The sequence below is a fragment of the Hemitrygon akajei genome, chromosome 11 (genome assembly GCF_048418815.1).
Source record: "Hemitrygon akajei chromosome 11, sHemAka1.3, whole genome shotgun sequence".
NCBI classification, from domain to species: domain Eukaryota; kingdom Metazoa; phylum Chordata; class Chondrichthyes; order Myliobatiformes; family Dasyatidae; genus Hemitrygon; species Hemitrygon akajei.
In genome coordinates, this window is record NC_133134.1 from 30,456,123 (window position 1) to 30,481,283 (window position 25,161).

A 25,161-nucleotide genomic window follows, 5' to 3' on the forward strand; every position below is an offset into this window, starting at 1 on the left:
TTTTGCTGTCACAACCAAAATCTTTAACTTCCTCTTGATTTCAATTTTTTTTAATCCATGTTTAGGCATCACCATGCTGAGATCAGCATAGGATTACCATAAGGCTGTGTGCTTAGCCCCCTGTTCTACTTGCTTTAGACTCTGAGGTTAAGTGCAACTCCAATAACTGCTGCCATCAGGAAAGCGGTACAGGAGTCTTAGGTCACATACCACTAGGTTAAGGAACAGTATTTACCCTTCAACCATCAGGTTCCCGAATTGGCGTGGATAACTTCACTCACCTCAAAACTGTACTGATCCTACAACTTATGGACTCACTTTAAAGGACTCTACAATTCTTGTTTACTATCTTTTATTTTTTTTCGTATTTGCTGTTTGTCTATATTTCATATTTGTTGTTTGATAGTATTTGTTTGTATGTAGTTTTTTTTATCAGTTTCCTCAGACCAGCATAATAAAGCTTTCTGAACCAGATCCTCTCATTTCAGCTTCTGTTTGTGTGCAGGGAGTAGGTTCATAGCCTGGTGGTCTGATTTACCAATATATGGATGGGGTATGCTTGGCAGGCATCTTTGATGCTTGTTTAGCAATGGTCCATTGTGTTTGGGCCATTTGGTGGGTCAGGAGAAATGCTGGTAGTACTTTGATAACACTCTTGAAGTTGGCCTGGTTGAAATCATTGGCAATAACGAAAAGATAATAATGAGTATCCAACTTCATGGCTTTTCACCACATAATTTATTGAGTGCAGGCTCCTTGTCTTTCTGAGGTGGGATGTAGACTGCTGTAAGGATAGCTGAAATATACTCTCAGAAAAATGAAAAGATTCCACAGTGTAATGTTAATGTTTGTTCCTTGTTCTCATTTTACAGTCTCTTCGACACTTTCGTGAAAAAGTGATTGAAATTTTATATTTCATTCATCCGTGGCATAAATCCCTGAAAATTATTGGTGGCAAGTTTGGAACAGGAGTTCTCTCTTATTTCACCTTTCTCAAGTGGCTGCTTATGTTTAACGTCTTTTCCTTCCTGATTAACTTCAGCTTCATTACCATCCCACAATTCTTTGCCTTGGATCCCAACAACCTCACTTTCACAGGCCTGGAGCTTCTCACTGGTGCAGTAAGTATCCTTAAACAATCCATATTTACAATAGAAAGTGAAGTAGAATAGCAATTACAAGTTGAAATAAAAGTAAGGCCTAAGCAAGCAGAGTAAGCTAACATATTATTTCATTTGACTAACAGTAAGCTAATGTGATAGCTAGAATATTTATCTATACAATGAAGCAATGTTAAATAGATATTGAAATTAGAAGGTGGGCAATCATCAGGATATACAATGAATGTCAAATATTGGCCTGGCTTTTGATCACCATTAGTATTCCATGTAGTAACTTCGGCATTTTTGCAAATGAATGCAGAAGAGTCAAATTTGTGTTTTGTAATACAGCTGAGGCTATATTGTATACAGCTTTTTCCATGGCTATCATGTTAAGATCACTTAACTGATGTGAACTTAAGTTTTATACATCCAATTCCCACTGCAGAATATCATGAAAACTTATCTAATTGACCCTAGATGACAATTTTATTATGCTTTTAGTAAGTTCTTTGCATAAATAATTCAGAATATCAGGAATTTTTAAATGCAAATTAGAAAAGTGTATTTGATTTTTCAACTTCTGCTTTGTTTGTACAAGCATGTTTTCATTTGGTTTAATGAACTATATTGTGCATAAAATGTCATTTAAACATTTCCTTTGTGTGCTCTTTAGTGTTACTGCTTGCTGGAGATATTGGAAAGGGGAAACAGTTGCCATTTACGTTGACATTTGTGAGAACTTTTTTCCCAGAACAGCCAGAAGTTCTTTTTTGTGAAGAAAGACTTCTAAAATAAGATATTTCCCTCGATAAGTAAGCTAAGGTTAAATAGGATTCAAAGACAGGTTTTCAAAATAGTGGACAATTTGATGGACAAATTGTCAAAATTAATGCTTCCAGCGGTAGATACATTTTTTTTGAAGAAAAGGGAAATTGAATCACTTTAAGACTCCAAGCTAGATGCTTTAACAGAATTTGAAAAAAAAATTGGATGAATATGTAAAAAGAAGACTTTTCAAATCTGATGTGGGTCAATAATGGAATTGATTATCCCAGGTAACCAGAAAAGGCCTGATGAAATCTAGATCAATTAAACTAGAAAAATATTAACTTTGTACTTTTTTTACAATCTGCCTAAAAACCTTGTAGCAATTTTGCTCTTGTTATCATCTATTTCCTCATTCCAAATGAGTGCACTGGCAGGTTTTAAAATGTCTACACTGCTTTCTAGAGTAAAAGCTCCCAAGTGGTGGGAGGATTTGAAATGTACTGTTGTGGAATTTCTCAATCTTGACGACCTCTATTTCTTGCAGGGCTATTTTACACAGACCGTGTTTTATTATGGGTTTTATACCAACGCTAGCATTCAAGCAAGTCCTACTGCTGCAATGTACAATATGCAGCTTGCTTATTTTCTCACATTTGGATTCTACATGCTGATTTGCTTTCTGTATCTGGTTTACAGGTAATTGGATATAATCCTTTCATTTTTTTACCATCAAGTGTAAACTGCTGTATTGACTTTGATTTGCTTATGTTAGCAAAATAAAAAACATATAACAATGTATGTACATCATACAGATTTCTTTACTCCCATGCCTTACTGCTGCTTACTAATTGTGCCCCTTTGTTTTGATCTCATGGCACCTGACCTACCACTTTCCAAGGTAATGGCAGTGATGAATTGTCTCCTTTCCCTGCCACATATGCAAAAGCAAACTCCTGCTCCATTTCAATACTATGTGCCTAGAATGTTGCATTACACATACTCTTATAAGGCACATTGATAAGTCAATTAATTGGGAATAATATACTCAGGCAGTTTCTACTGGAGTTTCAAAATAAGACTGCTTCTATAAAGCTCCTTCTTTCTTGAAAGAAACATGATTACCTTTACCTCCTTCATTCAATAGGAAGGAAGCAATTTTTTTTAAAAAATGCAGGTGCTGGATATCAGAAATAAAAGCAGAAAATGCTGAAAACACAGAATAAATGGACAAAGACACAGAGTGAATGTTTCACACTGAAGTTCTTTTTGAACAGGGAAAGTTCGAAAGCAATTTGCAGACAGTGTGGATGCAAGGTACAGGCCAAAGGGAATACCCCTGAGAAGGCGAGACAAGCCTTGTTGCATCATTGTACCTGGTTAAAATATTAATGAGGGCAGTTGGAAAAAGAGAGAAGAAAAACAAAAGATTGTGTAAATGCTGTGAAATGCCAGTCAGAGTGTATGATTTCAAAAGATGAATGCTGGAAATTTTCAGCAGATCAGACTTCCCTGCAGATATATACAAAACACTAATTACTTCTGCTGCCAATTTCCAATGTCACCTATTTCATCTCTGACTCCTCCCTTCCCTTTATGGTTTTCTCTTTCTCCATATCAGGAAATAAGTTAGTTCCTAATGTCTTTTTCAAGCCAAAGACTTGTACAGCCATCTAAACTATAATTTCTCCCACTCTATTTCCTGTAAAGACTGTTTTATTCTTCCCGTTCCCCTCCAATGTATCTGATCTGAACCTTACCACGCAGATGCTTCTGAGACACCTTTGATGTGCTTCTTCAACTGTAGTTTTCCTGTACAGAGACCTAGCTGAATCTCATCTTTTTTCCTACGCCTCTGATTTCACCCCTCTTACTGGCCAGAGCACCTCCTGGACAGAGCAAAGATAGGGTTCTCCGGGTTCCCTGCTTTTACTCACCAGCTTCTCAATCCTTTGAAATTTCTACCATCAATTTTGAGAATGTATTATCAGGCGCATTTTCCTTTCTAATTTTGAATTCCAAAGGGACCGCTTCCTTTGCAGCTCCTTAGTCAATGATTCCATCTCCACCAAATACTCACCTTCCCACAACACATTCCCATTCACAGGAGTTCCAATGCCTTTAGTTTTACATCAACACTTGTCACCATCCAGGGGCCCAAAATGTCTTTCCAGGTGAAATAGTGATTAATTTCCTGTTCTTACAATTGAATGTACTGTTCTAAATGTGCGCACTTTGTTAAAATCAAAAGCAAACTGAGGACCTACTTTACAGAGCATTTTCACACACCCTGAGCTTCCACTTGCTGGTCATTTTAATTCTCTCTCCCAGTGCCATGCTGATTTATCTGGAGTATCTTATCCTGTTACAGGGAAGCTCTGTGTAAGCATGAGTAACAGGGGCTCATCTTTGGACAAAAATATCATAAGGATATTTTTGGACTTGATACCAAATTCAACAATTTCAGATGACTTACTTTACTGTTTGTAACAGAACTGGTCAGTTTTGTGGTAAGGTGATCCATCGATAATATTGACTCAATTTTCCTCTCTCCGTACAGTCTGAACTTCTGGGAGCTTGCAGCATTCTCCTTTGAGTTTTGGACCACTCTGGTCTGCATTTCATTATTTAACATATCCCCATCATTAGTTTTTAAAATAAAATTGCAAATATAATTAAACACTCTGGAAACTTTTTAAAAGAGCACAAACTCAACAGGTGTTTTTTTTCTAAATTCTAAATCGGCACAAAAAAAAACTGTTTATGCCTGTACACTTATTCAGTTTTCTATTACAGTATAGCAAAGTCATTCAATGAAAACTTCACAATTGGTACTTCGTCTGGTGAGGCAGCCTGGCTTCTATGTTCATGGGATTTTAACATAACTAATGAAAAAACAGTTCAACTGAAAAAAACCAGCCTGAGCACACAGTTAAAGGTATGTGCAGATATTAATATGTTACAGCTTAAACAATGGAATAATAGTTTCTTGTGCTGGAATATTTAAGTTTTAAAAAGGAAACTTCTATATTTCTCACTGTCTCAGTAAAGCAGCTAGCATCATCAAAAACCCCATCCACCATGAACTTCCTCTCTTCTGCCCTCTCCCATTGGGTAGAAGATACCAAAGCCTGAAAGTGAGTACAGTCACGCTCGTACACAGCTTCCAGCCCACTGTTATAATAGTTTCATGGTACAATAAGATGGACTCTTGACCTCAGAATCTACTGCTTCATTGTGATCCTGCACCTTGTTATTCACCTGCGCTGCAATTGCTCTGTAGGTGTTACACTTTAGTCTGCATTCTGTTATTGCTTTATGTTGTTTTACCTTCGATGGAGTATGTAATAATTTGATTTGCATGAACTGCATGCATGATGTTTTTTTACGGCTTCTCAGTAATATGACAATAGTAACCCAATTCCAATTCTACATTCTAAAAAGATGTTCTGTGTCATTTTAATAACAATTGATTCAGCCTGAAAATTATTAGTGCAGTGTTTCAACAATACATATTGATACTAATAAGGTACCTTCTAAACTTAGTATAAGAGTAACAACAGCATATGTTAGTTGTTTCATAATCCACTTTGCTGGTGTTTATAATGGGGTAAGGACATTCCTGAGTTTGAAGTGTTTTGATCAGTTAATTCAGCTGGATCTAACAGATTGTTTTCCATAGAAGTTTCAACAGTGCTATAAAACGTAGATAAAACCGTAAGACATACTGTAGGAGCAGAATTTGGCCATTTGGCCCATCGGGTTTGCTCTGTCATACCATCATGGCTGATTGATTATTCCTCTAAACTCCATTCTCGTGTCTTCTCCCCAATAACTTTCGAAATCCTGACTAATCAAGAACCTATCAACCTCTGCTTTAAATATACTGTGCTCAATGACTTGGCTTCCGCAACCATCTGTGACTATGAATGCCATAGATTCAGTGGCCTGTGATTAAATAAATTCCTCTGCAGTTCTGTCCTAAGTGGGCATTCCTCTATTCTGAGGCTGTGAACTCTGGTCCTAGACTCCCCCTCTATAGAGTTTCAGCCCGAAATGTCGGCTGTGCTTTTTTCCATAGATGCTGCCTGGCCTGCTGAGTTCCTTCAGCATTTTGTTTGTGTCACCCACTATAGGAACATCTTCTCCACATCCACTCTATCACGGGATTTCAATATTTGATAGGTTTCAGTGAGATCACTCTCATTTTTCTAAACACGAGTACAGGCCTAGAGCCATCATATGCTCCTCATACGATAACACTTCCTTTCCTAGATTCTTTTTCATGAACCTCGTCTGGACCCTCTTCAATGTTAGCACATCTTTTTCTTGGATAAAGGGCCCACAACTGCTCACAATACCTCAAGTACAGTCTGACCAATGCTTTATAAAGATCAGCATTACTTCCTTGTTCTTATATTCTGGTCCTCACAGAATGAATGCTAACATTGCATTTGCCTTTATTACATGCAAGTTAATTTTAAGGGAATCCTGCACGAGGAGTATTAAGTTCCCTTGCATCTCTGTTTTTTGAATTTTCTCCCTGTTTAGAAAATAGTGTATGCTCTTATTCCTTACACCAAAGTGCATGACCATACACTTCCTTACATTATATTCCAGCTGCCACCTCTTTGCCCATTCTCCCAATTTGTCTAAGTCCTTCAGCTGGTGCCCTACTTCCTTATCACTAATGGCCCCTCCACCTATCTTTGTATCATTCACAAATCTGACCACAAAGCCATTAATTCCGTCATCCGAATTATTGGCATATAATGGGAAAAGATGTGGTCCCATCACCGACCCCTGCAGAATACCAGTGGTCACCAGTCAGCAAAGTCCCCCTTTATTCCCACTCTGCCTTCTGCCAGTCTTCTATCCATGCTAATATCGTTCCTGTATTACCATGGGCTCTTATACTGTTAAAGCAGCCTCTTGTACAGCACCTTGTCACAGGCCTTCTGAAAATCCAAATAAATAACATCCACTGACTCTTCTTTGTTTATCCTGCTTGTTATTTCCTCAAAGAATTCCAACAGATTTGTCAAGATTTCCCTGAAGGAAAGTATGCTAACTTTGGCCTACTTTATCACGTGCCTCTGTATTATTGGCTAGCTTACCTTAATATTTCGTCTTTTTTCTCTTTATGGTTTTTGTAGTTACCTTCTGCTGGTTTTTAAAAGTTTCCCAGTCCTATAACTTCACACTACTTTTTGATATATTATATGCCCTCTCTTTTGCTTTTATGCTGTTTTTGACTTCCCTTGGCAGCCACAATTGCCTCATCCTCTCTTTGGAATACTTCATATTTGGGATGTATCTATCCTGTGCCTTCTGAATAGCTCCCTGAAACTTCAGTCATTGCTCTGTCATCATCCCTGCTTGTGTCCCCTTTCAAATAACTTTGGCCAATTCCTCTCTCATGCCTCAGTAATTTTCTTTACTCCACTATAATACTGATACTTCTGATTTTAGTTTCTCCCTCTCAAATTGCAGGGTGAATTTTATCATATTATGATCACTGTCTCCTAAGGGCTCCTTTACCTTAGGGTCTCTAATCAAATCTGGTTCATTACACAACACCCAATAGATAATTGCCTTTCCCCTAGTGGGCTCAACCACTGGCTGCTCTAAAAAGCCACCTCATAAGCCTACAAATTCCAGCACCAACCTGATTTTCCCAATATACCTGCATATTAAAATCCTCCATGACTATCAAAACATTGCCTTTTTTACATGTTTTTTCTAAATCCTTTTGTAATTTGTACCCCACACCCTCATCCTGGTCACTGTTCAGAGGCCTTTATATAACTCCCAACCAGGTCTTTTTATCCTTGCAATTTCGTAACTCTAGCACAAGGATTTTACATTTTCTGATCCTATACTGTAGTGGTCGCCAGCCCATCGATCGCTGAGACTTTCCCAGTTGATCCCGAGGAAAAAAAAGAAAAATAAATACACAAATACTGTTGAGAGATTGTTTCCGGGTTGCGGGATTTTAGTTCCGTTCTTTCTGCCCAGTGCACATGCGTGTAGCTCTCCTGCACTACACAGTGTAATTCAGTGGTCCCCAACCACAGGGCCGCGAGGAAACGATATGAGTCAGCTGCACTTTTCCTCATTCCCTGTCACGCCCACTGTTGAACTTGAACCCAAGCGAGGTCATCAGGCGACTAAACACAGTGACACCCTCGCACCAGGGATCACTGGTTGGCCTCGGGCGGCCGGCGGGAAGTGCCGTTCGCTACTGGCCTGGAGCGCTGCCTCTGAACCTGTTTACCACACCGAATGTTCGTGGGGAACCCGGTGCTAAAATATTCGCAGACAACCTAATTCGGACTCAGCGTTTCGTAAGTAACAGAGCAGCTACCTCGCTGCGATCTACTGAAACAAACTTTTGTCGGCCGATAGGTCCTACAAGGGGGGTGGGCGGGTGCTCTGTCGCACTCCCTGCTCGGTCGACCGCTTGCTCTGGACTGCGACTGCCGCGGCCTTGGTACGGGGACCTCCAGCCCTGACCTTGTCCTCTCACCCCACCCACGACCAGCCTCACCTGGCCAAGGCGTTTGGCGGCGGGCAGGCGGGAGGCTGAGTTCAGGCCCGGAGGCTGTCTAATGAGGCAATGTCTCAAAACTGCTTCGGTACCCTGAGTCCAAGCACCCTGCACTTAAAGACAAACCCGCTGAGTTTTTTCAGCGGAAAAACCGTGAGCAAGTGGGACAGAAGCCAAGAGCCGCGAAAACTAAATTGTGGAATAGACTGGACATAAGGAACCTGCTTCGAGTATCGCTGTATTCCCGTCATGTTTAACACCCCCCCGCTCCTGTCGACCGGTCCGCAAGAATATTATCAATATTAGACCGGTCCGCGGTGCAAAAAAAGGGTGGGTACCCCTGGTGTTTATGCATCATTTCTACTTCCGGGTTGCGAGGTTTTACTTCTGGTCTTTTCTGCCCTGGTGTGCATGCATGTAACTAATTGATGTGGGGTCGATCTTGCCTTTTACTAAGGCCGAGGTAGGGGGTCTTGGGCTTAAACAGGTTGGTGACCACTACTATACTTGTGGTGAACTACATAAACCTGTCTGGACTGCTCCTGTGGCTCCTCCCACAGACCCCTGTATAAAGGCGACTGAGGCCTGTTGCCCGACCTCATTCCCCAGGATGTAGTGTTGTTCATTCTTCCAGTCAATAAAAGCCGATACCTCACTTCTTACGTCTCAGAGTGAGTTATTGATGGTGCATCAATTCTGTATCACCTTTTTCTAAAGATGTGATTTTCATTTTTTTTACCAACAGAGCCTGACCACCCCCTCTGCCTATTTGGCTGTCCTTTTGATGCAATATATATCCTTGTTTATTAAGTTTCCAGCCATGACTCAGTGATGCTCACGTTATATCTGCCTACCTCTAACAGCACTGCTGCCTTATTCCCTATACTGCGTGCATTTCCCACCTCCCTGCCAAATTAGGTTAAAGGCTCCCCAGCAGTTCTAGCAATCTTGCCTGCAAAAGTATTGATTCCCCTTGGTTTCAGATGAGTTAATATCAGTGGCAAAATTATCCGCTGTAAACCACAAAGCATATGGAAAATTAACTGAAGGAACATAAAGAAAAATATGAACTTTAAGCTTCAAGGGTCTCCCAGGAAAACAAACGAGTCATCTCCCTCTGGACATTGACTGCTGTTGGTTATCCCTTACTGGGCATCACTTTAGTGTTGCATCAGGCAGCATGTTTGATTCACATTGAGTGGAGGGTGAATGTAGTATTCCACTGTGTTTGGGAATTCCAGATGCAGATTTGTTATCACAGAAGAATGACAATATCATGATAACAGAATTGAAGAAGTCTAAGATCAAACAAAGTCTCGATTCTAAAATACTGCAATGCATCCAATCACTTGTGTTCTCTTCCCTAAGTATTTATAGATGAATATGTATGAAAAGACAAATTAATTTCTTCAGATTAATTTTTCCATAAATGTGATGGAGCTTTTAAAGAATGTGTAAACATGTACCACTCTTATAGTTAAAAGAGCTGAAATATTTTTCTGCAGGAAATGTTATCAGAAAAAACGCGTTACAAGAGACAATTAACAAGAAAACAGAAAATTGTGAGATATTTAATTCATCTGATGACTTGGATTATTTCGTTAGGTACAACATTGGGCTGCTGTGTGGGAGTTTATTTCTATTGTATATCTAATTTTCAGGTACGTGCTTATGAATTTCACATTCTACTCTCTGATAACTTGCTTAATAAAGTACAGAGATGATTTCAATTCTCTTATGTCAACTGTTCAGTGTCAGGTTGCTTAAAAGGGCCATGCATAAGTTAGGTGAAAGTTAATCTGGTGCTGGTATATATTCAGCATCCAAAAAAAATCAAAAGTGTGAAATAATATAAGACTTCCATTTTGAATGATTGCTGTTGTAACTTAATCCTCCAACAAATAAGCCGCATAATAATATTGCTATAATGTTATTTAAACAATAGAATTGTCAATTTCTCTATTCTCCCAATACAATGGGGTTCTGCTTGTGTACAGGTCCCAGGGGAACCACTGGAAAATGATCTGATTGGTTCCCATTCAGCCTGAAAAAGATACAAATGCACCTGCAAAGCAGGTTGTTTTAATAAGCTGTCTTGAGGAAAGAACAATGGATAGGAATCCTGTTTTGCCAGGAAATCCTTTTTATCTGTTTCAATAAATGCTGGTTGTGTGAGATGTAGGCAACAGAGGATCAGAAATTGGGTGAACTTGGATCCAGAAAAGTCCATACAAAATCAGGAGTGAAAAAGGAGAAACGCCATTTTATTTGAGAAGAACGTCGAGCATCCCTTTTGCTCTGCAGCAGAGCACCAGAGTCTCCACCACAAAAGGCTAGTTGGCGCAGTTGGTTACTGGTTCAGTGCTGATTATCTCTCTGGTTAATGTCGCATTCCATATCTATTTCACCACTTCAGTCCATTCCTTAGTTAGTTCCCCAACAACTATCCCACTCTTTTGTTCAACTCTAGAGAACTGCTGGTAAGTTATTTTCAATAAATGACATTGAATCAGAATCATATTTAATTTCATTGGCATATGTTGTGAAATTTGTTGTTTTGTAGCAGCTGTACATTGCAATGCATAATAATAAAAACTATAAATTAACATAAGAAACATATTTGAAAAAATATTAAATTAAGTAAGTAGCGCAAAAAGAGAGCAAAAAATTAGCAAGGTAGTGCACTATGAGGAAATCATGAGGTAGTTTAATGTCCATTCGGAAATATGATGGCAGAGGGGAAGAAGCTGTTCCTAAAATATTCCATTGCTTAATCATACTCTCATGAAATTAATTGAACTTTATCATGAAAGATCAGATGGTAACAATTAAAATAAAATTGACTTTGTATGTCAAAATTATTTCTATTACAGTCAAATTCTGCCAACCTTAAGTGGTCTAAGATTAATCTATCATTAATTTATTGATTTCACTGAAGCTGAAATCCCACACCTCCAGGTTCAAGACAGCTACTTCTCTTCAGCCATTTGACTCTTAAATCTGAACAGCCCTAGTCTCTACCTCAGTCTAGGAACACTCTACCCACTTGGAACTACAGTAGACTTTTTTTTGTTCTTATTGTGTATAATTTATCTTTAATTTATGCTTGTAAATTTTGTTTATCGGTTTCTATTGCCTATGTTGCTGCTGCAGCCCACCTGCTGACTATTTCTGTCATTTTTTTTGCTTTTATTTTGGATTTCCAGTATCTGCAGCATTTTTTAAAAACATTTTCACGTACTTATTGAAACTCTACAATATTTTCCTGCATGTTGTGTGCAGATTCTGTAGTTTGTCAGCAAGTGTATTAGGCAGTTTTTATATGGAAATTTTGCAGAACCGTCATGAAGATATATGAACTATTAATCAATATTTTCTTTCTGCCTTAGCAACTCTGGTATCACATATACAGAGCTGGTAAAACGGTTTGCATAGAGTATTTAGGAAAGCAAGTGCACTTTCAATCCTGGCTAAATTGGTTAACTCAGGACCTGAAATTTGGGGAAGATTTTGTTTCAACCATGCAAAAGTCTGCAGAGAGTTCACTGACAGGTAGAACAGAAAAGCAGAACCAAACATCTAGATTATGGAGAGTGAGTATGTAGAAAATGTATGGCTATAGTTGTTTTGCTCAAAGAGAACTGCAGATAAATTATTTTCAATATTTAACATTCTTTAGTCATTACACTAAGTGAAATTGATTGAACTCTATCATAAAGATTAACATTTTTAATTACCTTATGAAAGTCTGAAATTTAGATATTAATGAAGCCAAATCAGAGATGCAGTCTTAATCACTTTTCAATAGTACCAATTCAACAGGAACTACCATGTGACATGGAAAGATTAACTTTATAGGTTTACAGTGAGAGGAAGGAGTTTTAATGGTCATCTGGGGAGAAGGTTTTGACATAGAGACCAATATGATAACCGGATGTGCTCTCAGAGGAAATGATTGAATCAGATATAATTACTATGTTTGAGAGGCTTTAGGTAGGCTGTTAAATAGGCAAGCCATAGATGGATACAGGCAAAGTACAAATGGATGGGATTAATGTAGATGGGCAAAATGATCAACATGGATGTGTGGGGCAAATGGAATATTTTTCTGTTATGTGACTCTACAAAATTAGAGGGAAAGCAGAGGAAGACTTTATTAAATGTGGAGTGCATCAGAAATAAAAGTTGAAATGTGCCAAATTTAGAAACATTGGATTCTTATTGGGAAATTTGAAATTGACCGGCATTTTTCTATAATGTTTAGATTACCGTAGTTGCTAGGAGTAATATAGGCAATTTGGATCAGAGGATTTTTCAAAAACACATTTCATGGGTTTTTAAAACTTAAAAATACTTTTGGGTAAAAACTTAACAGGCATGATTTTAAACAAGTAATGTGCCTTACAGATAGCTGCAGTGAAGTGAAATGTGGGAAATATTCTATGATATGTATACTCTCCAAATCTTTGAATAAGATATCAGGAAACTCGGAAAAAGAAAATATTAGTTCTTTTTTGCTGAAGTGATTTTATGTGGTAGAGTTCCTACAAGTTGAAAATATTAAAATCAAATTAAATAAATATGGGTATTTTGGGGAGGACACTAAAAATTACTACTATAAATGGTTCTGCTTGCCATTAAATCGTAAGTAGTTCAGTGATGATTTTCGGAGGAAAGGAAGTTGCTAGCACAGAACTCTTCTGACCATATGATTAACTCAGAAAGTGAAAGGCTTTATGCTTTCTCAAGGCATCTTGGGATGCCATGATCATTATTTCCTGCATCTTCAGAATAAATTACAAAGATGCACTTGCTTTGAAATTTAGTTAGAAATGTATTGGTAGCCCTTTGCATTTATGGTTAAATAGTTAAAAAGATCTTGGGTTTAAAAATAACATAAATTTGCAACACAATTGTTTTCTCGGTATAATTTCCCTTCCAGACCCTCAGGATGAAATAAAAAAAGCAGGAAAATTGAGAACCTAACTATTTGCTTCATTATAGGGAGGTTGTGGAGGCTTTAGGGAGGGTGCAGAGATTTACCAGAATGCTGCCTGGATAATGACAAAAGGTTGGGCAATCTTGCACTTCTCTCTTTGGAGCAAAGAAGGGTGAGAAGTGATGTGATAGATGTGCATAAGATGATAAGAAACATGGCTATAGTAGACAGACAGCACCCTTTTCCCAGGGTGGTAATAGCTAATATGGGAGGACTTACTTCTAAGATAATTGGAGGAAAGTATAGGGGAGATGTCAGAAATAGGTTTTACGCAGAGAGCTGTGGGTGCATGGAATGCACTGCCAGGTGTGGCAGTAGAGGCAGATACATCGGGGACATTTAAGAGATAGGCACATGAATGAAAACTAAAGGAGGGCCAGGACTTAAGAACTTTTTAAAAGCTATTATTAATGCTTTTTGAGATAGTGATTTAGATGCATATCATATTTTTTACTGAGTTAAGTATTGTATGTAATTAGTTTTGCTACAACAAGTGTATGGGACATTGGAAAAAAAGTTGAATTTCCCCATGGGGATGAATAAAGTATCTATCTATCTATCTATATGGGAGAGAAGGGTTACATTGATCTTGGAGTAGGTTAAAAGGTCAGCACAACATCATCAGCCGAAGGTCTGTACTGTTTTATATTCTTAACAATAGGCTAAGGGAATAATGCAGAAGGAAACCAAACTGAATCATTTAATAAATAGCATTGCTGTGTGGAATTGGATTGTAGTACAGAATAAAAGGCAGATAACCTCAAAAACTCACAGAGCATAGTTACTGGAAAATATCTGAATTAAATGAGAGGAAGAAGTCGGTAGCAGAATCAAATCAGGTTTAATATCACCGGTATATATTGTGAAATTTGTTGTCTTTGCAGCAACAATACAATGCAATACATAATAATAGAAAAAAATACTTGAATTACAGTGTGTGTATATATATATATATATACCGGTATATAAAATAGCTAAATTAGTGCAAAAATAGAAACAGCAATGTCGTGAGATAGTGTTCATGAGTGCAATGTCCATTCAGATATCAAAGGGCAGAGGGGATGAAGCTGTCCCTGAATCATTGAGTGCGTGCTTTCAAGCTTCTCAAGTCAAATCAAGTTGCTTTTTATTGTCATTTCGACCATAAACTGCTGGTACAGTACACAGTAAAAATGAAACACCATTCCTCCAGGACCATGATGCTACATGAAACAACACAAAACTACACTAGACTATGTGAGACAACTCAAGGCTACACTAGACTATGCAAAAAAACCCCACAAAAACTAACTAGACTGCAGGCCTACACAGGACTACATAAAGTGCACAAACCAGTGCAGGGCAGTACAATAATTAATTAATAAATTAATAAATAATAAACAAGACAATAGGCACAGAGAGGACAAATTTCAATATAATAATAAATGATGTAGGTGTCAGTCTAAACTCTGGGTATTGAGGAGTCTGATGGCTTGGGGGAAGAAATTGTTGCACAGTCTGGTCGTGAGAGCACAAATGCTTGGGTACCTTTTACCAGATGGCAGGAGGGAGTAGAGTTTGTATGAGGGGTGCGTGGGGTCCTTCGCAATGCTGTTAGCTTTGCAGGTGCAGCATGTGGTGTAAATGTCTGTAATGGTGGGAAGAGAGACCCCAATGATCTTCTCAGCTGACCTCACTATTCGCTGCAGAGTCTTACGATCCGAGACGGTGCAATTCCCAAACCAGGAAGTGATGGATCTGCTCAGGATGCTCTCAATACCTCCTCTGTAGAATGTGATGAGGATGGGGGGGGGGGGGGTGGTAGAATGACTTTTCTCAGCCTTTGCAGAAAGTAGAGATGCTGCTGGGCTTTCTTTGCTATGGAGCTGGTGTTGAGGGACCAGGTGAGATCCTCTGCCAGGTGAACACCAAGAAATTTGGTGCTCTTAACGATCTCAATGGAGGAGCCGTCAATGTTCAGCGGAGAGTGTACCTTAGCAATGAGACGGTAGCAATGAGAACAAGGCATGACATGGATGATGGGGGTCCTTAATGGTGGACACAGCCTTTTTGAGCATCATTTCTAGAAGATGTCCTGGATACTACAGCAACTGATGCCCATGATGGAGCTGACTAAGTTTACAACTCTCAGCAGCTTATTTCAATCCTGTGCAGTAGTCCACCTCCCCCATTCCAGACAGTGATGCAGCCAGTTAGAATGCTCTCCACGGTATATCTGTCGAAATTTGATAGAGAGTTTGGTGACCTAGCAAATCTCCTCTTCTAACTCCTAATGAAATATAGCTGCTGTTGTATTTTCTTTCTAGCTGCATCGATATGTTGGGCCCAGATTAGACCCTTAGAGATATCAACACCCAGGAACTCTGCAATGTATGTGCAGGAATCTGTACAATGCTCTGACCTTGTTAGATTAACCATAATAAACTGGTAGTAAGATGGTTATAGGATTGTAGGAGCCTTAACACAGACCTGTTGCAGGGGTTCACAAACTTTCTAATGGCATGGAGCTTTACCATTAACTGAGGAGTCATGGACCCCAGGTTGGGAACTCCTGGCCTATTGGGTGGTTGACAATCCTCTGAATTCCTGTACTACCTACTATGTATTTCATGGAAAGGCTGGAAATATATAAAAATAGCAGCATGAATACAGATTATTGCCTGCTAATGGGAAGGAGGAAGAAAGGACCCTGCAACTGAGCTGACCTTTAGTATGTGCTCAATGGAAATTATTTCAATTAAAGTTTAATCTATGCACTAACGACTAGGAGCTTAGATGTACGAGAACCTCAAGATGCATTCAGATCATAATTTTAAGATGCAGAATTGTACAATATGTAAGAGTATTCCAATTCATCTGGTCAAGATGGCACAGAGCTGCAGTCTCTGTCCAAGTTATGGTTCAGACTTAGTTGGTCTTAGGTTGTCACAGATGGTTTTGGAGGGAGTGCATGGAAGTTAGGGTTTAGGGACAGGGATGAGGGAGTTATAGGTTAGAAGCAGTAGATGAAGAATCAGGGAGAGAAGCTGAAATCCAATTTAGAGAGCTTCATGGTAGAAGGCCAGTGATTCCCATGGATGGATGTCAGATCAGCAAGCCCTGAGGACGTAGTTGAGGGCTGCTGAGTCCTGGAATAATAGGTTTGTGGAGTTGAAACTCAAAGGTCAAAGACTGAAGTCAGCGAGCCTATAAATCCTTGCCTGATGTCTATAAGTCTGGGCCAGCGACAACCACCCAGGTTGGAAAGTATTAAGGTTGGAAGCTTGTGCAATTTTGGAGTTCAAGGCCTGGAGTTTAAATTCCCATGATCTGCAAATCCCGGAGTCAAAACAAAAGGTCGAAGCCTGAAGTTCTAAGTCTGAAGTTGGCGAGTCCAGAAATCAAGACCTGATGGTTGAAGCCCCTGGATCAGAAAGTCTGGAAATCCAAGGTCTGATATCTGTGAGTCCAGGCCAGGGTCTGGAGGCTGGAAGCTTGGAGCCCTTTTGTGTGTATGTGGGTAGGTGGGTGGAAGGGTGAAAAGGGGCTATATTAGAAACATAGAACATAGAAAACCTACAGCACAATACAGGCCCTATGGCCCACAAAGCTGTGCTGAACATGTCCTTACCTGAGAAATTAAATAGGGTTACCCATTGCCCTCTATTTTTCTAAGCTCCATGTACCTATCCAGGAGACTCTTAAAAGACCCTATCATATCCACCTCCACCACCGTCGCTGGCAGCTCATTCCACGCACTCACCACTCTCTACGTAAAAAACTTACCCCTGACATCTCCTCTGTACCTTCTTCCAAGCACCTTAAAATTGTGCCCTCTCATGCTAGCCATTTCAGTTCTGGGAAAAAGCCTCTGACTATCCACACAATCAATGCCTCTCATCATCTTATACACCTCTATCAGGCCACCTCTCATCCTCCGTCACTCCAAGGAAAAAAGGCCAAGTTCGCTCAACCTATTCTCATAAGGCATAATATTTTGTTGTTGTTTTGTTTTGTTACTGCTGTTGTGTTCTTGTTGTTGCTTGTATTGTTGCCTCTGGAATGCATGGTGACACTTGCGGGCTGGTAGTGTTGGTGTTAGCGCATATGTTTTCATGTATATGTGATAAATCGATAAATGAATCTGAATATGGAACATATAAAAATGCAAAATAAAGTCATTTAATTTATATTTTTACAGATTATTCAAAAAGATCCAAACAAGGAAGAACTGCAAAAGCAGGCATCGACACTCTTTTTGCCTTTTCTGGTGGCAAGCATCAATTTATTTATACCATTGTTCTTCTCTTTCCTTGGCCTTATGGAAAGATTCAAGTACCCATGGCATGAGATATATGTTCTTATTATAAGGTACTTTTTCATTAAGTAACTCACATGTGTTAAAATTGCCTTGGAAAATAACATTAAAAACAGGACTGTCTGACTTCTTGTCAATTTTAGTAAATGTTTTAAAAGCAATTGCTTAATACATTAGCAATAAATGCTGGAAATATTCTCCAGGTCAGGCAGCAGCTGTGGAGAAAGACACAAAGTTCAAAGTAAATTTATTATCAAAGAACTTACATGTCACCATATAGAACCCTGAGATTTATTTCCTTGCGGGCAAGCACATAAATACAAGAAACATAATAGAATCAATGAAAGTCCGCACCCAACAGGATGGTCAACAACCAACGTGCAAGAGACAACAAACTCCAAATACAAAAAGAGGGGAAAAAAGTAGTAATACTATAAATAAATAAGCAATAAATACCGAGAGCATGAGTCAAGGAGGCCTCCATACTTTTTCATTTAATAGGAATGAAATGAATGAATCAGAAATCAAGGTGCAGTAGTATGAAGTTGACAAATAACGAATGTATTAACTTCTTCATGCAGAAACGTTTTGCTGAAGATGTCAATAACTGGAGTTTTGTGTTACTATTGGCTGGTGATAGTAGCAGATTCAATGGAGGTATGTTTCATGATGCATTTTCTATGATTTGCCATTCTAACTAAAATCCGATTCATAACTAAACATAAGATAACTCTTGTTCTGTCTACAAATATTTGAGTTATAAAGACAATCTATCAAAATTTCAATTCAAGTGTGACATTTGTTTGATTAACAGTGTTGGGAAACTTTCGTAGGCCAAGATCTCTACCGGCTTGTAGTGACTGATTTTATCTTCTCCTTATTCAGTTCCTTCTTTGGGGAATTCATTCGAAGGTATGCCCTGAGGTTTGAAAAGTATTGTTATGCTTGAAATATTAATAGTTTTGATCCTGTAATTAAATATTATTTTTAAGATAGATAAAGCCTAAAACTATTTTTCCTTGCCTACTTATCCGCTCAGCCCCTTCCAGCTCTACACACCCTCTCCCCCATCTAATATCAGCAGTACTGATTCACACTGTTCATGTTAGCAAAGTCACAATATAATTGTTCATTATCCCCTCTCCACCTACATTCCAATCATCACCTACCAGCCTTATCACCTCTCGAGCCTCAGTTAATTATACTGTAACGTACTGAATATTTTATGGTAATGTTTGAAGTAACATGGAATGGCATAGCAATCAGTGATTTTAATGGAATACCAACTATTACTTTCTGAAATTGTTTTAGCATCATAGGGAGATATTGCTACACGAAACTTGGAATACCAGAATTTGACATTGCAAGGAATGTATTAGCATTAATCCACGCACAAACACTTGGATGGTAAGTAGTATGAGATATTTTCAAAAAGTGTATCACGTTAGACACACTCAGTATTCTGTATTTACCAATATCTTTTGTTTATTTTATTTTTAGGGTTGGACTTTTCTTTGCGCCTCTTTTACCATCAATACAGATCATTAAGTTCTTCATTACATTTCACGTTAAAAGGGTATGGTAGATAGTTCAATATTACAATTTATTATAACTATTTGGAACTGTGGCTTCTGTAAAAAATTGCAGCCTGGATTTAAATTTCTCAACATGCAGGGTGGAGGAAGTAATCCAGGCGGCCTGTAATGATGTTTAACCTAGCCATTGTGTTGCAGTTATACTTCAAGCATTCCGACCAATCAGTGTGAGTGTGAGTGATGATCATTTACATGAGTAGATTTCAATTCTGTTGTTGAACAGGACTCTGCACAAATGTTCTTATTTCCTGTGGATTTTGGAGCTATGAACTCAACAGTAGAAATTGGTGGATTGAAGTGCAGCCTTTGGTTCTGGTAAAGATGTGTTGCTGAAGTCAGAAGCGGTTTGCAGGGAGTTACTTGGCAGGAAGAATCTCATCAGTGAAGTAAAGACTGAAGTGAAGACTTGATTAGAGATTAGTGGCAGTAGTGAGACGCCACTTTCATGATTCATTCCTGTGCTGTCAGTCTGTAATAGATTTTAATCCCTCAGTACAGGAGCAGGGAGCACAGAATAGGAACGAATGGCAGAAAATTGGATGTGATGCTTCAACCACCTTCATCCAATAGTTATCCAATGCATGTTAATATCTTCCCAACTACCATAACTAGTGATAGAATTAAATAGCATCAACCTACATGATACTCAACTCTCACATCTTGTTGATTTAATGCCCATGGTGGCTGAAATTAATTTGTGAATAGTATTATATTGCAAGTTACAATTCATATCTATACCTTCAGTTCCCTCTCAGGAGGTGGTCCAGTGGGACAATCATTTTAGAGGAAATTACTTCCGCAAAGAATGTACTTTCTCATTGTGCATTGTATGGGTGGCACAATTGTTTGGACTCTTGCATTTTGCTAGAATAGAAAGCAGATAGATGAGTTTTTACCAAGTAATACTCTCATTAGAAGTGAGTAAGAGCACATAGTGAAGAATGGACAGCTGTGGACAACATGTTCAACTGTTGTTCAGTTATCTTCACCATACACTGTACTCATAAAAGGGAGATACAGCAGAAAACAGAAGGTCAAATTAGCTTAATATATGTCATAGGACAAATGTTGGAAACTATTATTAAGGCATTATGTTTGGTATAGGAACATAGAAAACCTACAGCACAATACAGGCCCTTTGGCCCACAAAGTATTGTTTTTTTTATTATTATTTTCACATATATCAAGATACAGCGAAAAGCTTGTCTTTCATACTGGTCAAATCATTACACAGTGCATTGAACTAGAATAAGGTAAAATAATAAGGCAGAGTAAAGTGCAAAATCTACTGAAAAGGTGCAGTGCATGTAAATGATAAATACAAAATCATAATGAGGTAGATTGTGAGGTCAAGAGTCCATTTGATCACGCAAAAGGTCCATTCAAGAGTCTGCTAACAGTGGGATAGAAGCTATTCTTCAGCCTGATGGTACATGTTTTCAGGCTTTTGTATCTTCTGTCCAGTGGGAGAGGGGAGAAGAGAGATTACAGGGTATTTGGGCAAAGTCAAAATGAGTTTTGCGGAATTCAATTCCAAATACGAGGCTATATCAAATACTGGGAAAATGAAAGGCCGTGGTAACACATTGGCTTGAATAGAAGATTGACTGGCTACAGGAAATTAAGACACAAGTGGGTCTAGGATCGTAAGATGGAAAGAGTAATTTGCCAGAGAGATGGTGCTGGGACCTCAACTTTTACAAGTGTATTGTTTTTAAATAATTTTGATTAAGGAACAAAAGGTATGATTATTAAATATGCTAATAATAATAAGTCTAGTATGAAATTAAGTCGCAAAGAGGACATGAAGCTACTGCAGGATTAGAGAGTTAAGTGAATGGGCAAAGTCTGGCAAATATGGTATAATATAGGAAATGGAGAAATTCTCCATTTTGGCATGGGAAATTAACCAAAAATAGTGTATTATTGAAATAGTGAGAGATTCTTGAACATAGAACATAGAATTGTACAGCACATTACAGGCCCTTCACCCCACAATGTTGTGCTGACCCTCAAACCCTGCCTCACATATAACTGCCCCCCCCCCACCTTACATTCCTCCATATACCTGTCTAGTAGTCTCTTAAACTTCACTAGTGTATCTGCCTCCACCACTGACTCAGGCAATGCATTCCACACACCAACCACTCTGAGTGAAAAACCTTCCTCTAATATCCCCCTTGAACTTCCCTCCCCTTAACTTAAAGCCATGTCCTCTTGTACTGAGCAGTGGTGCCCTGGGGAAGAGGCACTGGCTGTCCACTCTATCTATTCCTCTTAATATCTTGTACACCTCTATCATGTCTCCTCTCGTCCTCCTTCTCTCCAAAGAGTAAAGCCCTAGCTCCCTTAATCTCAGATCATAATCCATGCTCTCTAAACCAGGCAGCATCCTGGTAAATCTCCTCTGTACCCTTTCCAATGCTTCCACATCCTTCCTGTAGTGAGGTGACCAGAACTGGACACAGTACTCCAAGTGTGGCCCACACTACCAAGTATCCTGCCATTTATTTTGTACTCTGCTTTGGAGTTTGGCCTTCCAAAGTGTACCACCTCACACTTCTCCGGGTTGAACTCCATCTGCCACTGCTCAGCCCACTTCTGCATCCTATCAATGTCTCTCTGCAATCTTCGACAATCCTCTACACTATCTACAACACCACCAACCTTTGTGTCATCTGCAAACTTGCCAACCCACCCTTCTACCCCCACATCCAGGTCGTTAATAAAAATCACGAAAAGTAGAGGTCCCAGAACAGATCCTTGTGGGACACTGCTAGTCACAACCCTCCAATCTGAATGTACTCCCTCCACCACAACCGTCTGCCTTCTGCAGGCAAGCCAATTCTGAATCCACCTGGCCAAACTTCCCTGGATCCCATGCCTTCTGACTTTCTGAATAAGCCTACCATGTGGAACCTTGTCAAATGCCTTACTAAAATCCATGTAGATCACATCCACTGCACTACCCTCATCTATATGCCTGGTCACCTCCTCAAAGAACTCTATCAGGCTTGTTAGACACGATCTGCCCTTCACAAAGCCATGCTGACTGTCCCTGATCAGACCATGATTCTCTAAATGCCATAGATCCTATCTCTAAGAATCTTTTCCAACAGCTTTCCCACCACAGACGCAAGGCTCACTGGTCTATAATTACCCGGACTATCCCTACTACCTTTTTTGAACAAGGGGACAACATTCGCCTCCCTCCAATCCTCCAGTACCATTCCTGTGGACAATGAGGACATAAAGATCCTAGCCAGAGGCTCAGCAATCTCTTCCCTTGCCTCATGGAGCAGCCTGGGGAATATTCCGTCAGGCCCCGGGGACTTATCCGTCCTAATGTATTTTAACAACTCCAACACCTCCTCTCCCTTAATATCAACATGCTCCAGAACATCAACCTCACTCATATTGTCCTCACCGTCATCAAGTTCCCTCTCATTGGTGAATACTGAAGAGAAGTATTCATTGAGGACCTTGCTCACTTCCACAGCCTCCAGGCACATCTTCCCACTTTTATCTCTAATCGGTCCTACCTTTACTCCTGTCATCCTTTTGTTCTTCACATAATTGAAGAATGCTTTGGGGTTTTCCTTTACCCTACTCACCAAGGCCTTCTCATGCCCCCTTCTTGCTCTCCTCAGCCCCTTCTTAAGCTCCTTTCTTACTACCTTATATTCCTCAATAGACCCATCTGATCCTTGCTTCCTAAACCTCATGTATGCTGCCTTCTTCCACCTGACTAGATTTTCCACTTCACTTGTCACCCATGGTTCCTTCACCCTACCATTATTTATCTTCCTCACTGGGACAAATTTATTCCTAACATCCTGCAAAAGATCCTTAAACATCGTCCACATGTCCATAGTACATTTCCCTGCGAAAACATCATCCCAATTCACACCCGCAAGTTCCAGCCTTATACCCTCATAATTTGCCCTTCCCCAATTAAAAAAATTCCTGTCCTCTGATTCTATCCTTTTCCATGATAATGCTAAAGGCCAGGGAGCAGTGATCACTGTCCCAAAGATGCTCACCCACTGACAGATCTGTGACCTGACCCGGTTCGTTACCTAATACTAGATCTAGTATGGCATTCCCCCTAGTCAGCCTGTCAACATACTGTGACAGGAATCCATCCTGGACACACTTAAACTCTGCCCCATCTAAACCCTTGGAACTAATCAAGTGCCAATCAATATTAGGGAAGTTAAAGTCACCCATGATAACAATCCTGTTATTTTTGCACCTTTCCAAAATCTGCCTCCCAATCTGCTCCTCGGTATCTCTGCTGCTACCAGGGGGCCTATGGAATACCCCCAGTAGAGTAACTGCTCCCTTCCTGTTCCTGACTTCTACTGTTTCAAAAGAGGATCCTGCTACATTATCCACCCTTTCTGTAGCCGAAATAGTATCCCTGACTAGTAATGCCACCCCTCCTCCCCTTCCCCCCCTCTCTATCCCTTTTAAAGCACTGAAATCCAGGAACGTTGAGAACCCATTCCTGCCCTGGTGCCAGCCAAGTCTCCGTAATGGCCACTACATCATAATTCCATGTATGTATCCAAGCTCTCAGTTCATCACCTTTGTTCCTGATGCTTCTTGCATTGAAGTACACACACTTTAGCCCTTCTACCTTACTACCTTTACACCCTTTATTCTGCTTCTTTTTCATCAAAGCCTCTCTATATGTTACATCTGGCTTTACTCCATGCACTTCTTTCACTGCTCTATCGCTCTGGGTCCCACCCCCTTGCAAATTAGTTTAAACCCTCCCGAACCATGCTAGCAAACCTACCAGCAAGGATATTGCTCCCCCTCGAGTTCAGGTGCAACCCATCCAATCTGTACAGGTCCCACCTTCCCCAGAAGAGATCCCAATGATCCAAAAATCTAAAACCGTGCGCCCTGCACCAACTCCTCAGCCACGCATTCAACTGCCATCTCCTCCAATTGTTACCATCACTATCACGTAGTACTGGCAGCAATCCTGAGAACGCCACCCTTGAGGTCCTATTCTTCAGCCTTCTGCCTAGTTCCCGAAACTCACACTTCAGGACCTCATCCCTCTTCCTGCCTATGTCGTTGGTACCAACATGTATCACAACTTCTGGTTGCTTTCCTTCTCGTAACAGTATGTCATGCACCCGGTCAGAGACATCCTGGACCCTGGCACCCAGGAGGCAACAAACCATGCGGGTGTCCTTCTCACGTCCACAAAATCTCCTGTCTGCTCCCCTGACTATAGAGTCTCCAATGACAACAGCTCTCCTCTTCTCCGTCCCATCCTTCTGCACTACAGGGTCAGACTCAGTGCCGGAGGCCCTGCCACCGTGGCTCACACCTGGTCGGTCGTCCTCACCAACAGCATCCAGGACGGTAAACTTATTACTCAGGGGAATGGCTACAGGAGTGCTCTGCACTACCTGTCTACTCTCCTTCGCTTTCCCCCTTCAGACTGTCGCCCAACAACCTGCTTCCTGCAGCCTAGGTGTGATTACCTCCCTGTAGCTCTCATCTATGACTGCCTCATTCTCTCTTATGAGTCGAAGGTCATCCAGCTGCTGCTCCAGATTCCTCACACAGTCTTCTAGATTGCCCAGCCACAAGCACTTCTGGCAGATGTGACTCTGCAGGAGAGAGGAGTTCCCCCAAGACTGCCACATCTCAGGAGAAACACATCACCATCTCAGGAGGCATTGCAAAGACTAACTGGGAAGAAATTCATCCTCCGCCTCTTCTCATCAAAGCCTCAAATCTCCACTCCTTCACTGGCCTGGCCACTTTCCACAGGCCACTCTGCTTGAGCTACCCCTCTATTTGTTTGAGCTTTTCAGACTGCTTGG

At 40.1% G+C, this 25,161-nt stretch overlaps 1 protein-coding gene across 1 annotated transcript in view; it reads left to right on the forward strand.

Moving 5' to 3' along the window:
* Positions 1–25,161, forward strand: part of LOC140735452 (transmembrane channel-like protein 5) — a 123,877-nt gene that overhangs the window by 61,613 nt on the left and 37,103 nt on the right. Inside the window, exons 9-17 of the mRNA XM_073060544.1 lie at positions 873–1,121; positions 2,416–2,567; positions 4,665–4,806; positions 9,924–10,079; positions 17,598–17,767; positions 18,296–18,371; positions 18,529–18,626; positions 19,026–19,121; positions 19,215–19,290. Coding sequence (XP_072916645.1) covers positions 873–1,121; positions 2,416–2,567; positions 4,665–4,806; positions 9,924–10,079; positions 17,598–17,767; positions 18,296–18,371; positions 18,529–18,626; positions 19,026–19,121; positions 19,215–19,290 — 1,215 coding nt within the window. The remainder of the gene's footprint in view (positions 1–872; positions 1,122–2,415; positions 2,568–4,664; positions 4,807–9,923; positions 10,080–17,597; positions 17,768–18,295; positions 18,372–18,528; positions 18,627–19,025; positions 19,122–19,214; positions 19,291–25,161) is intronic.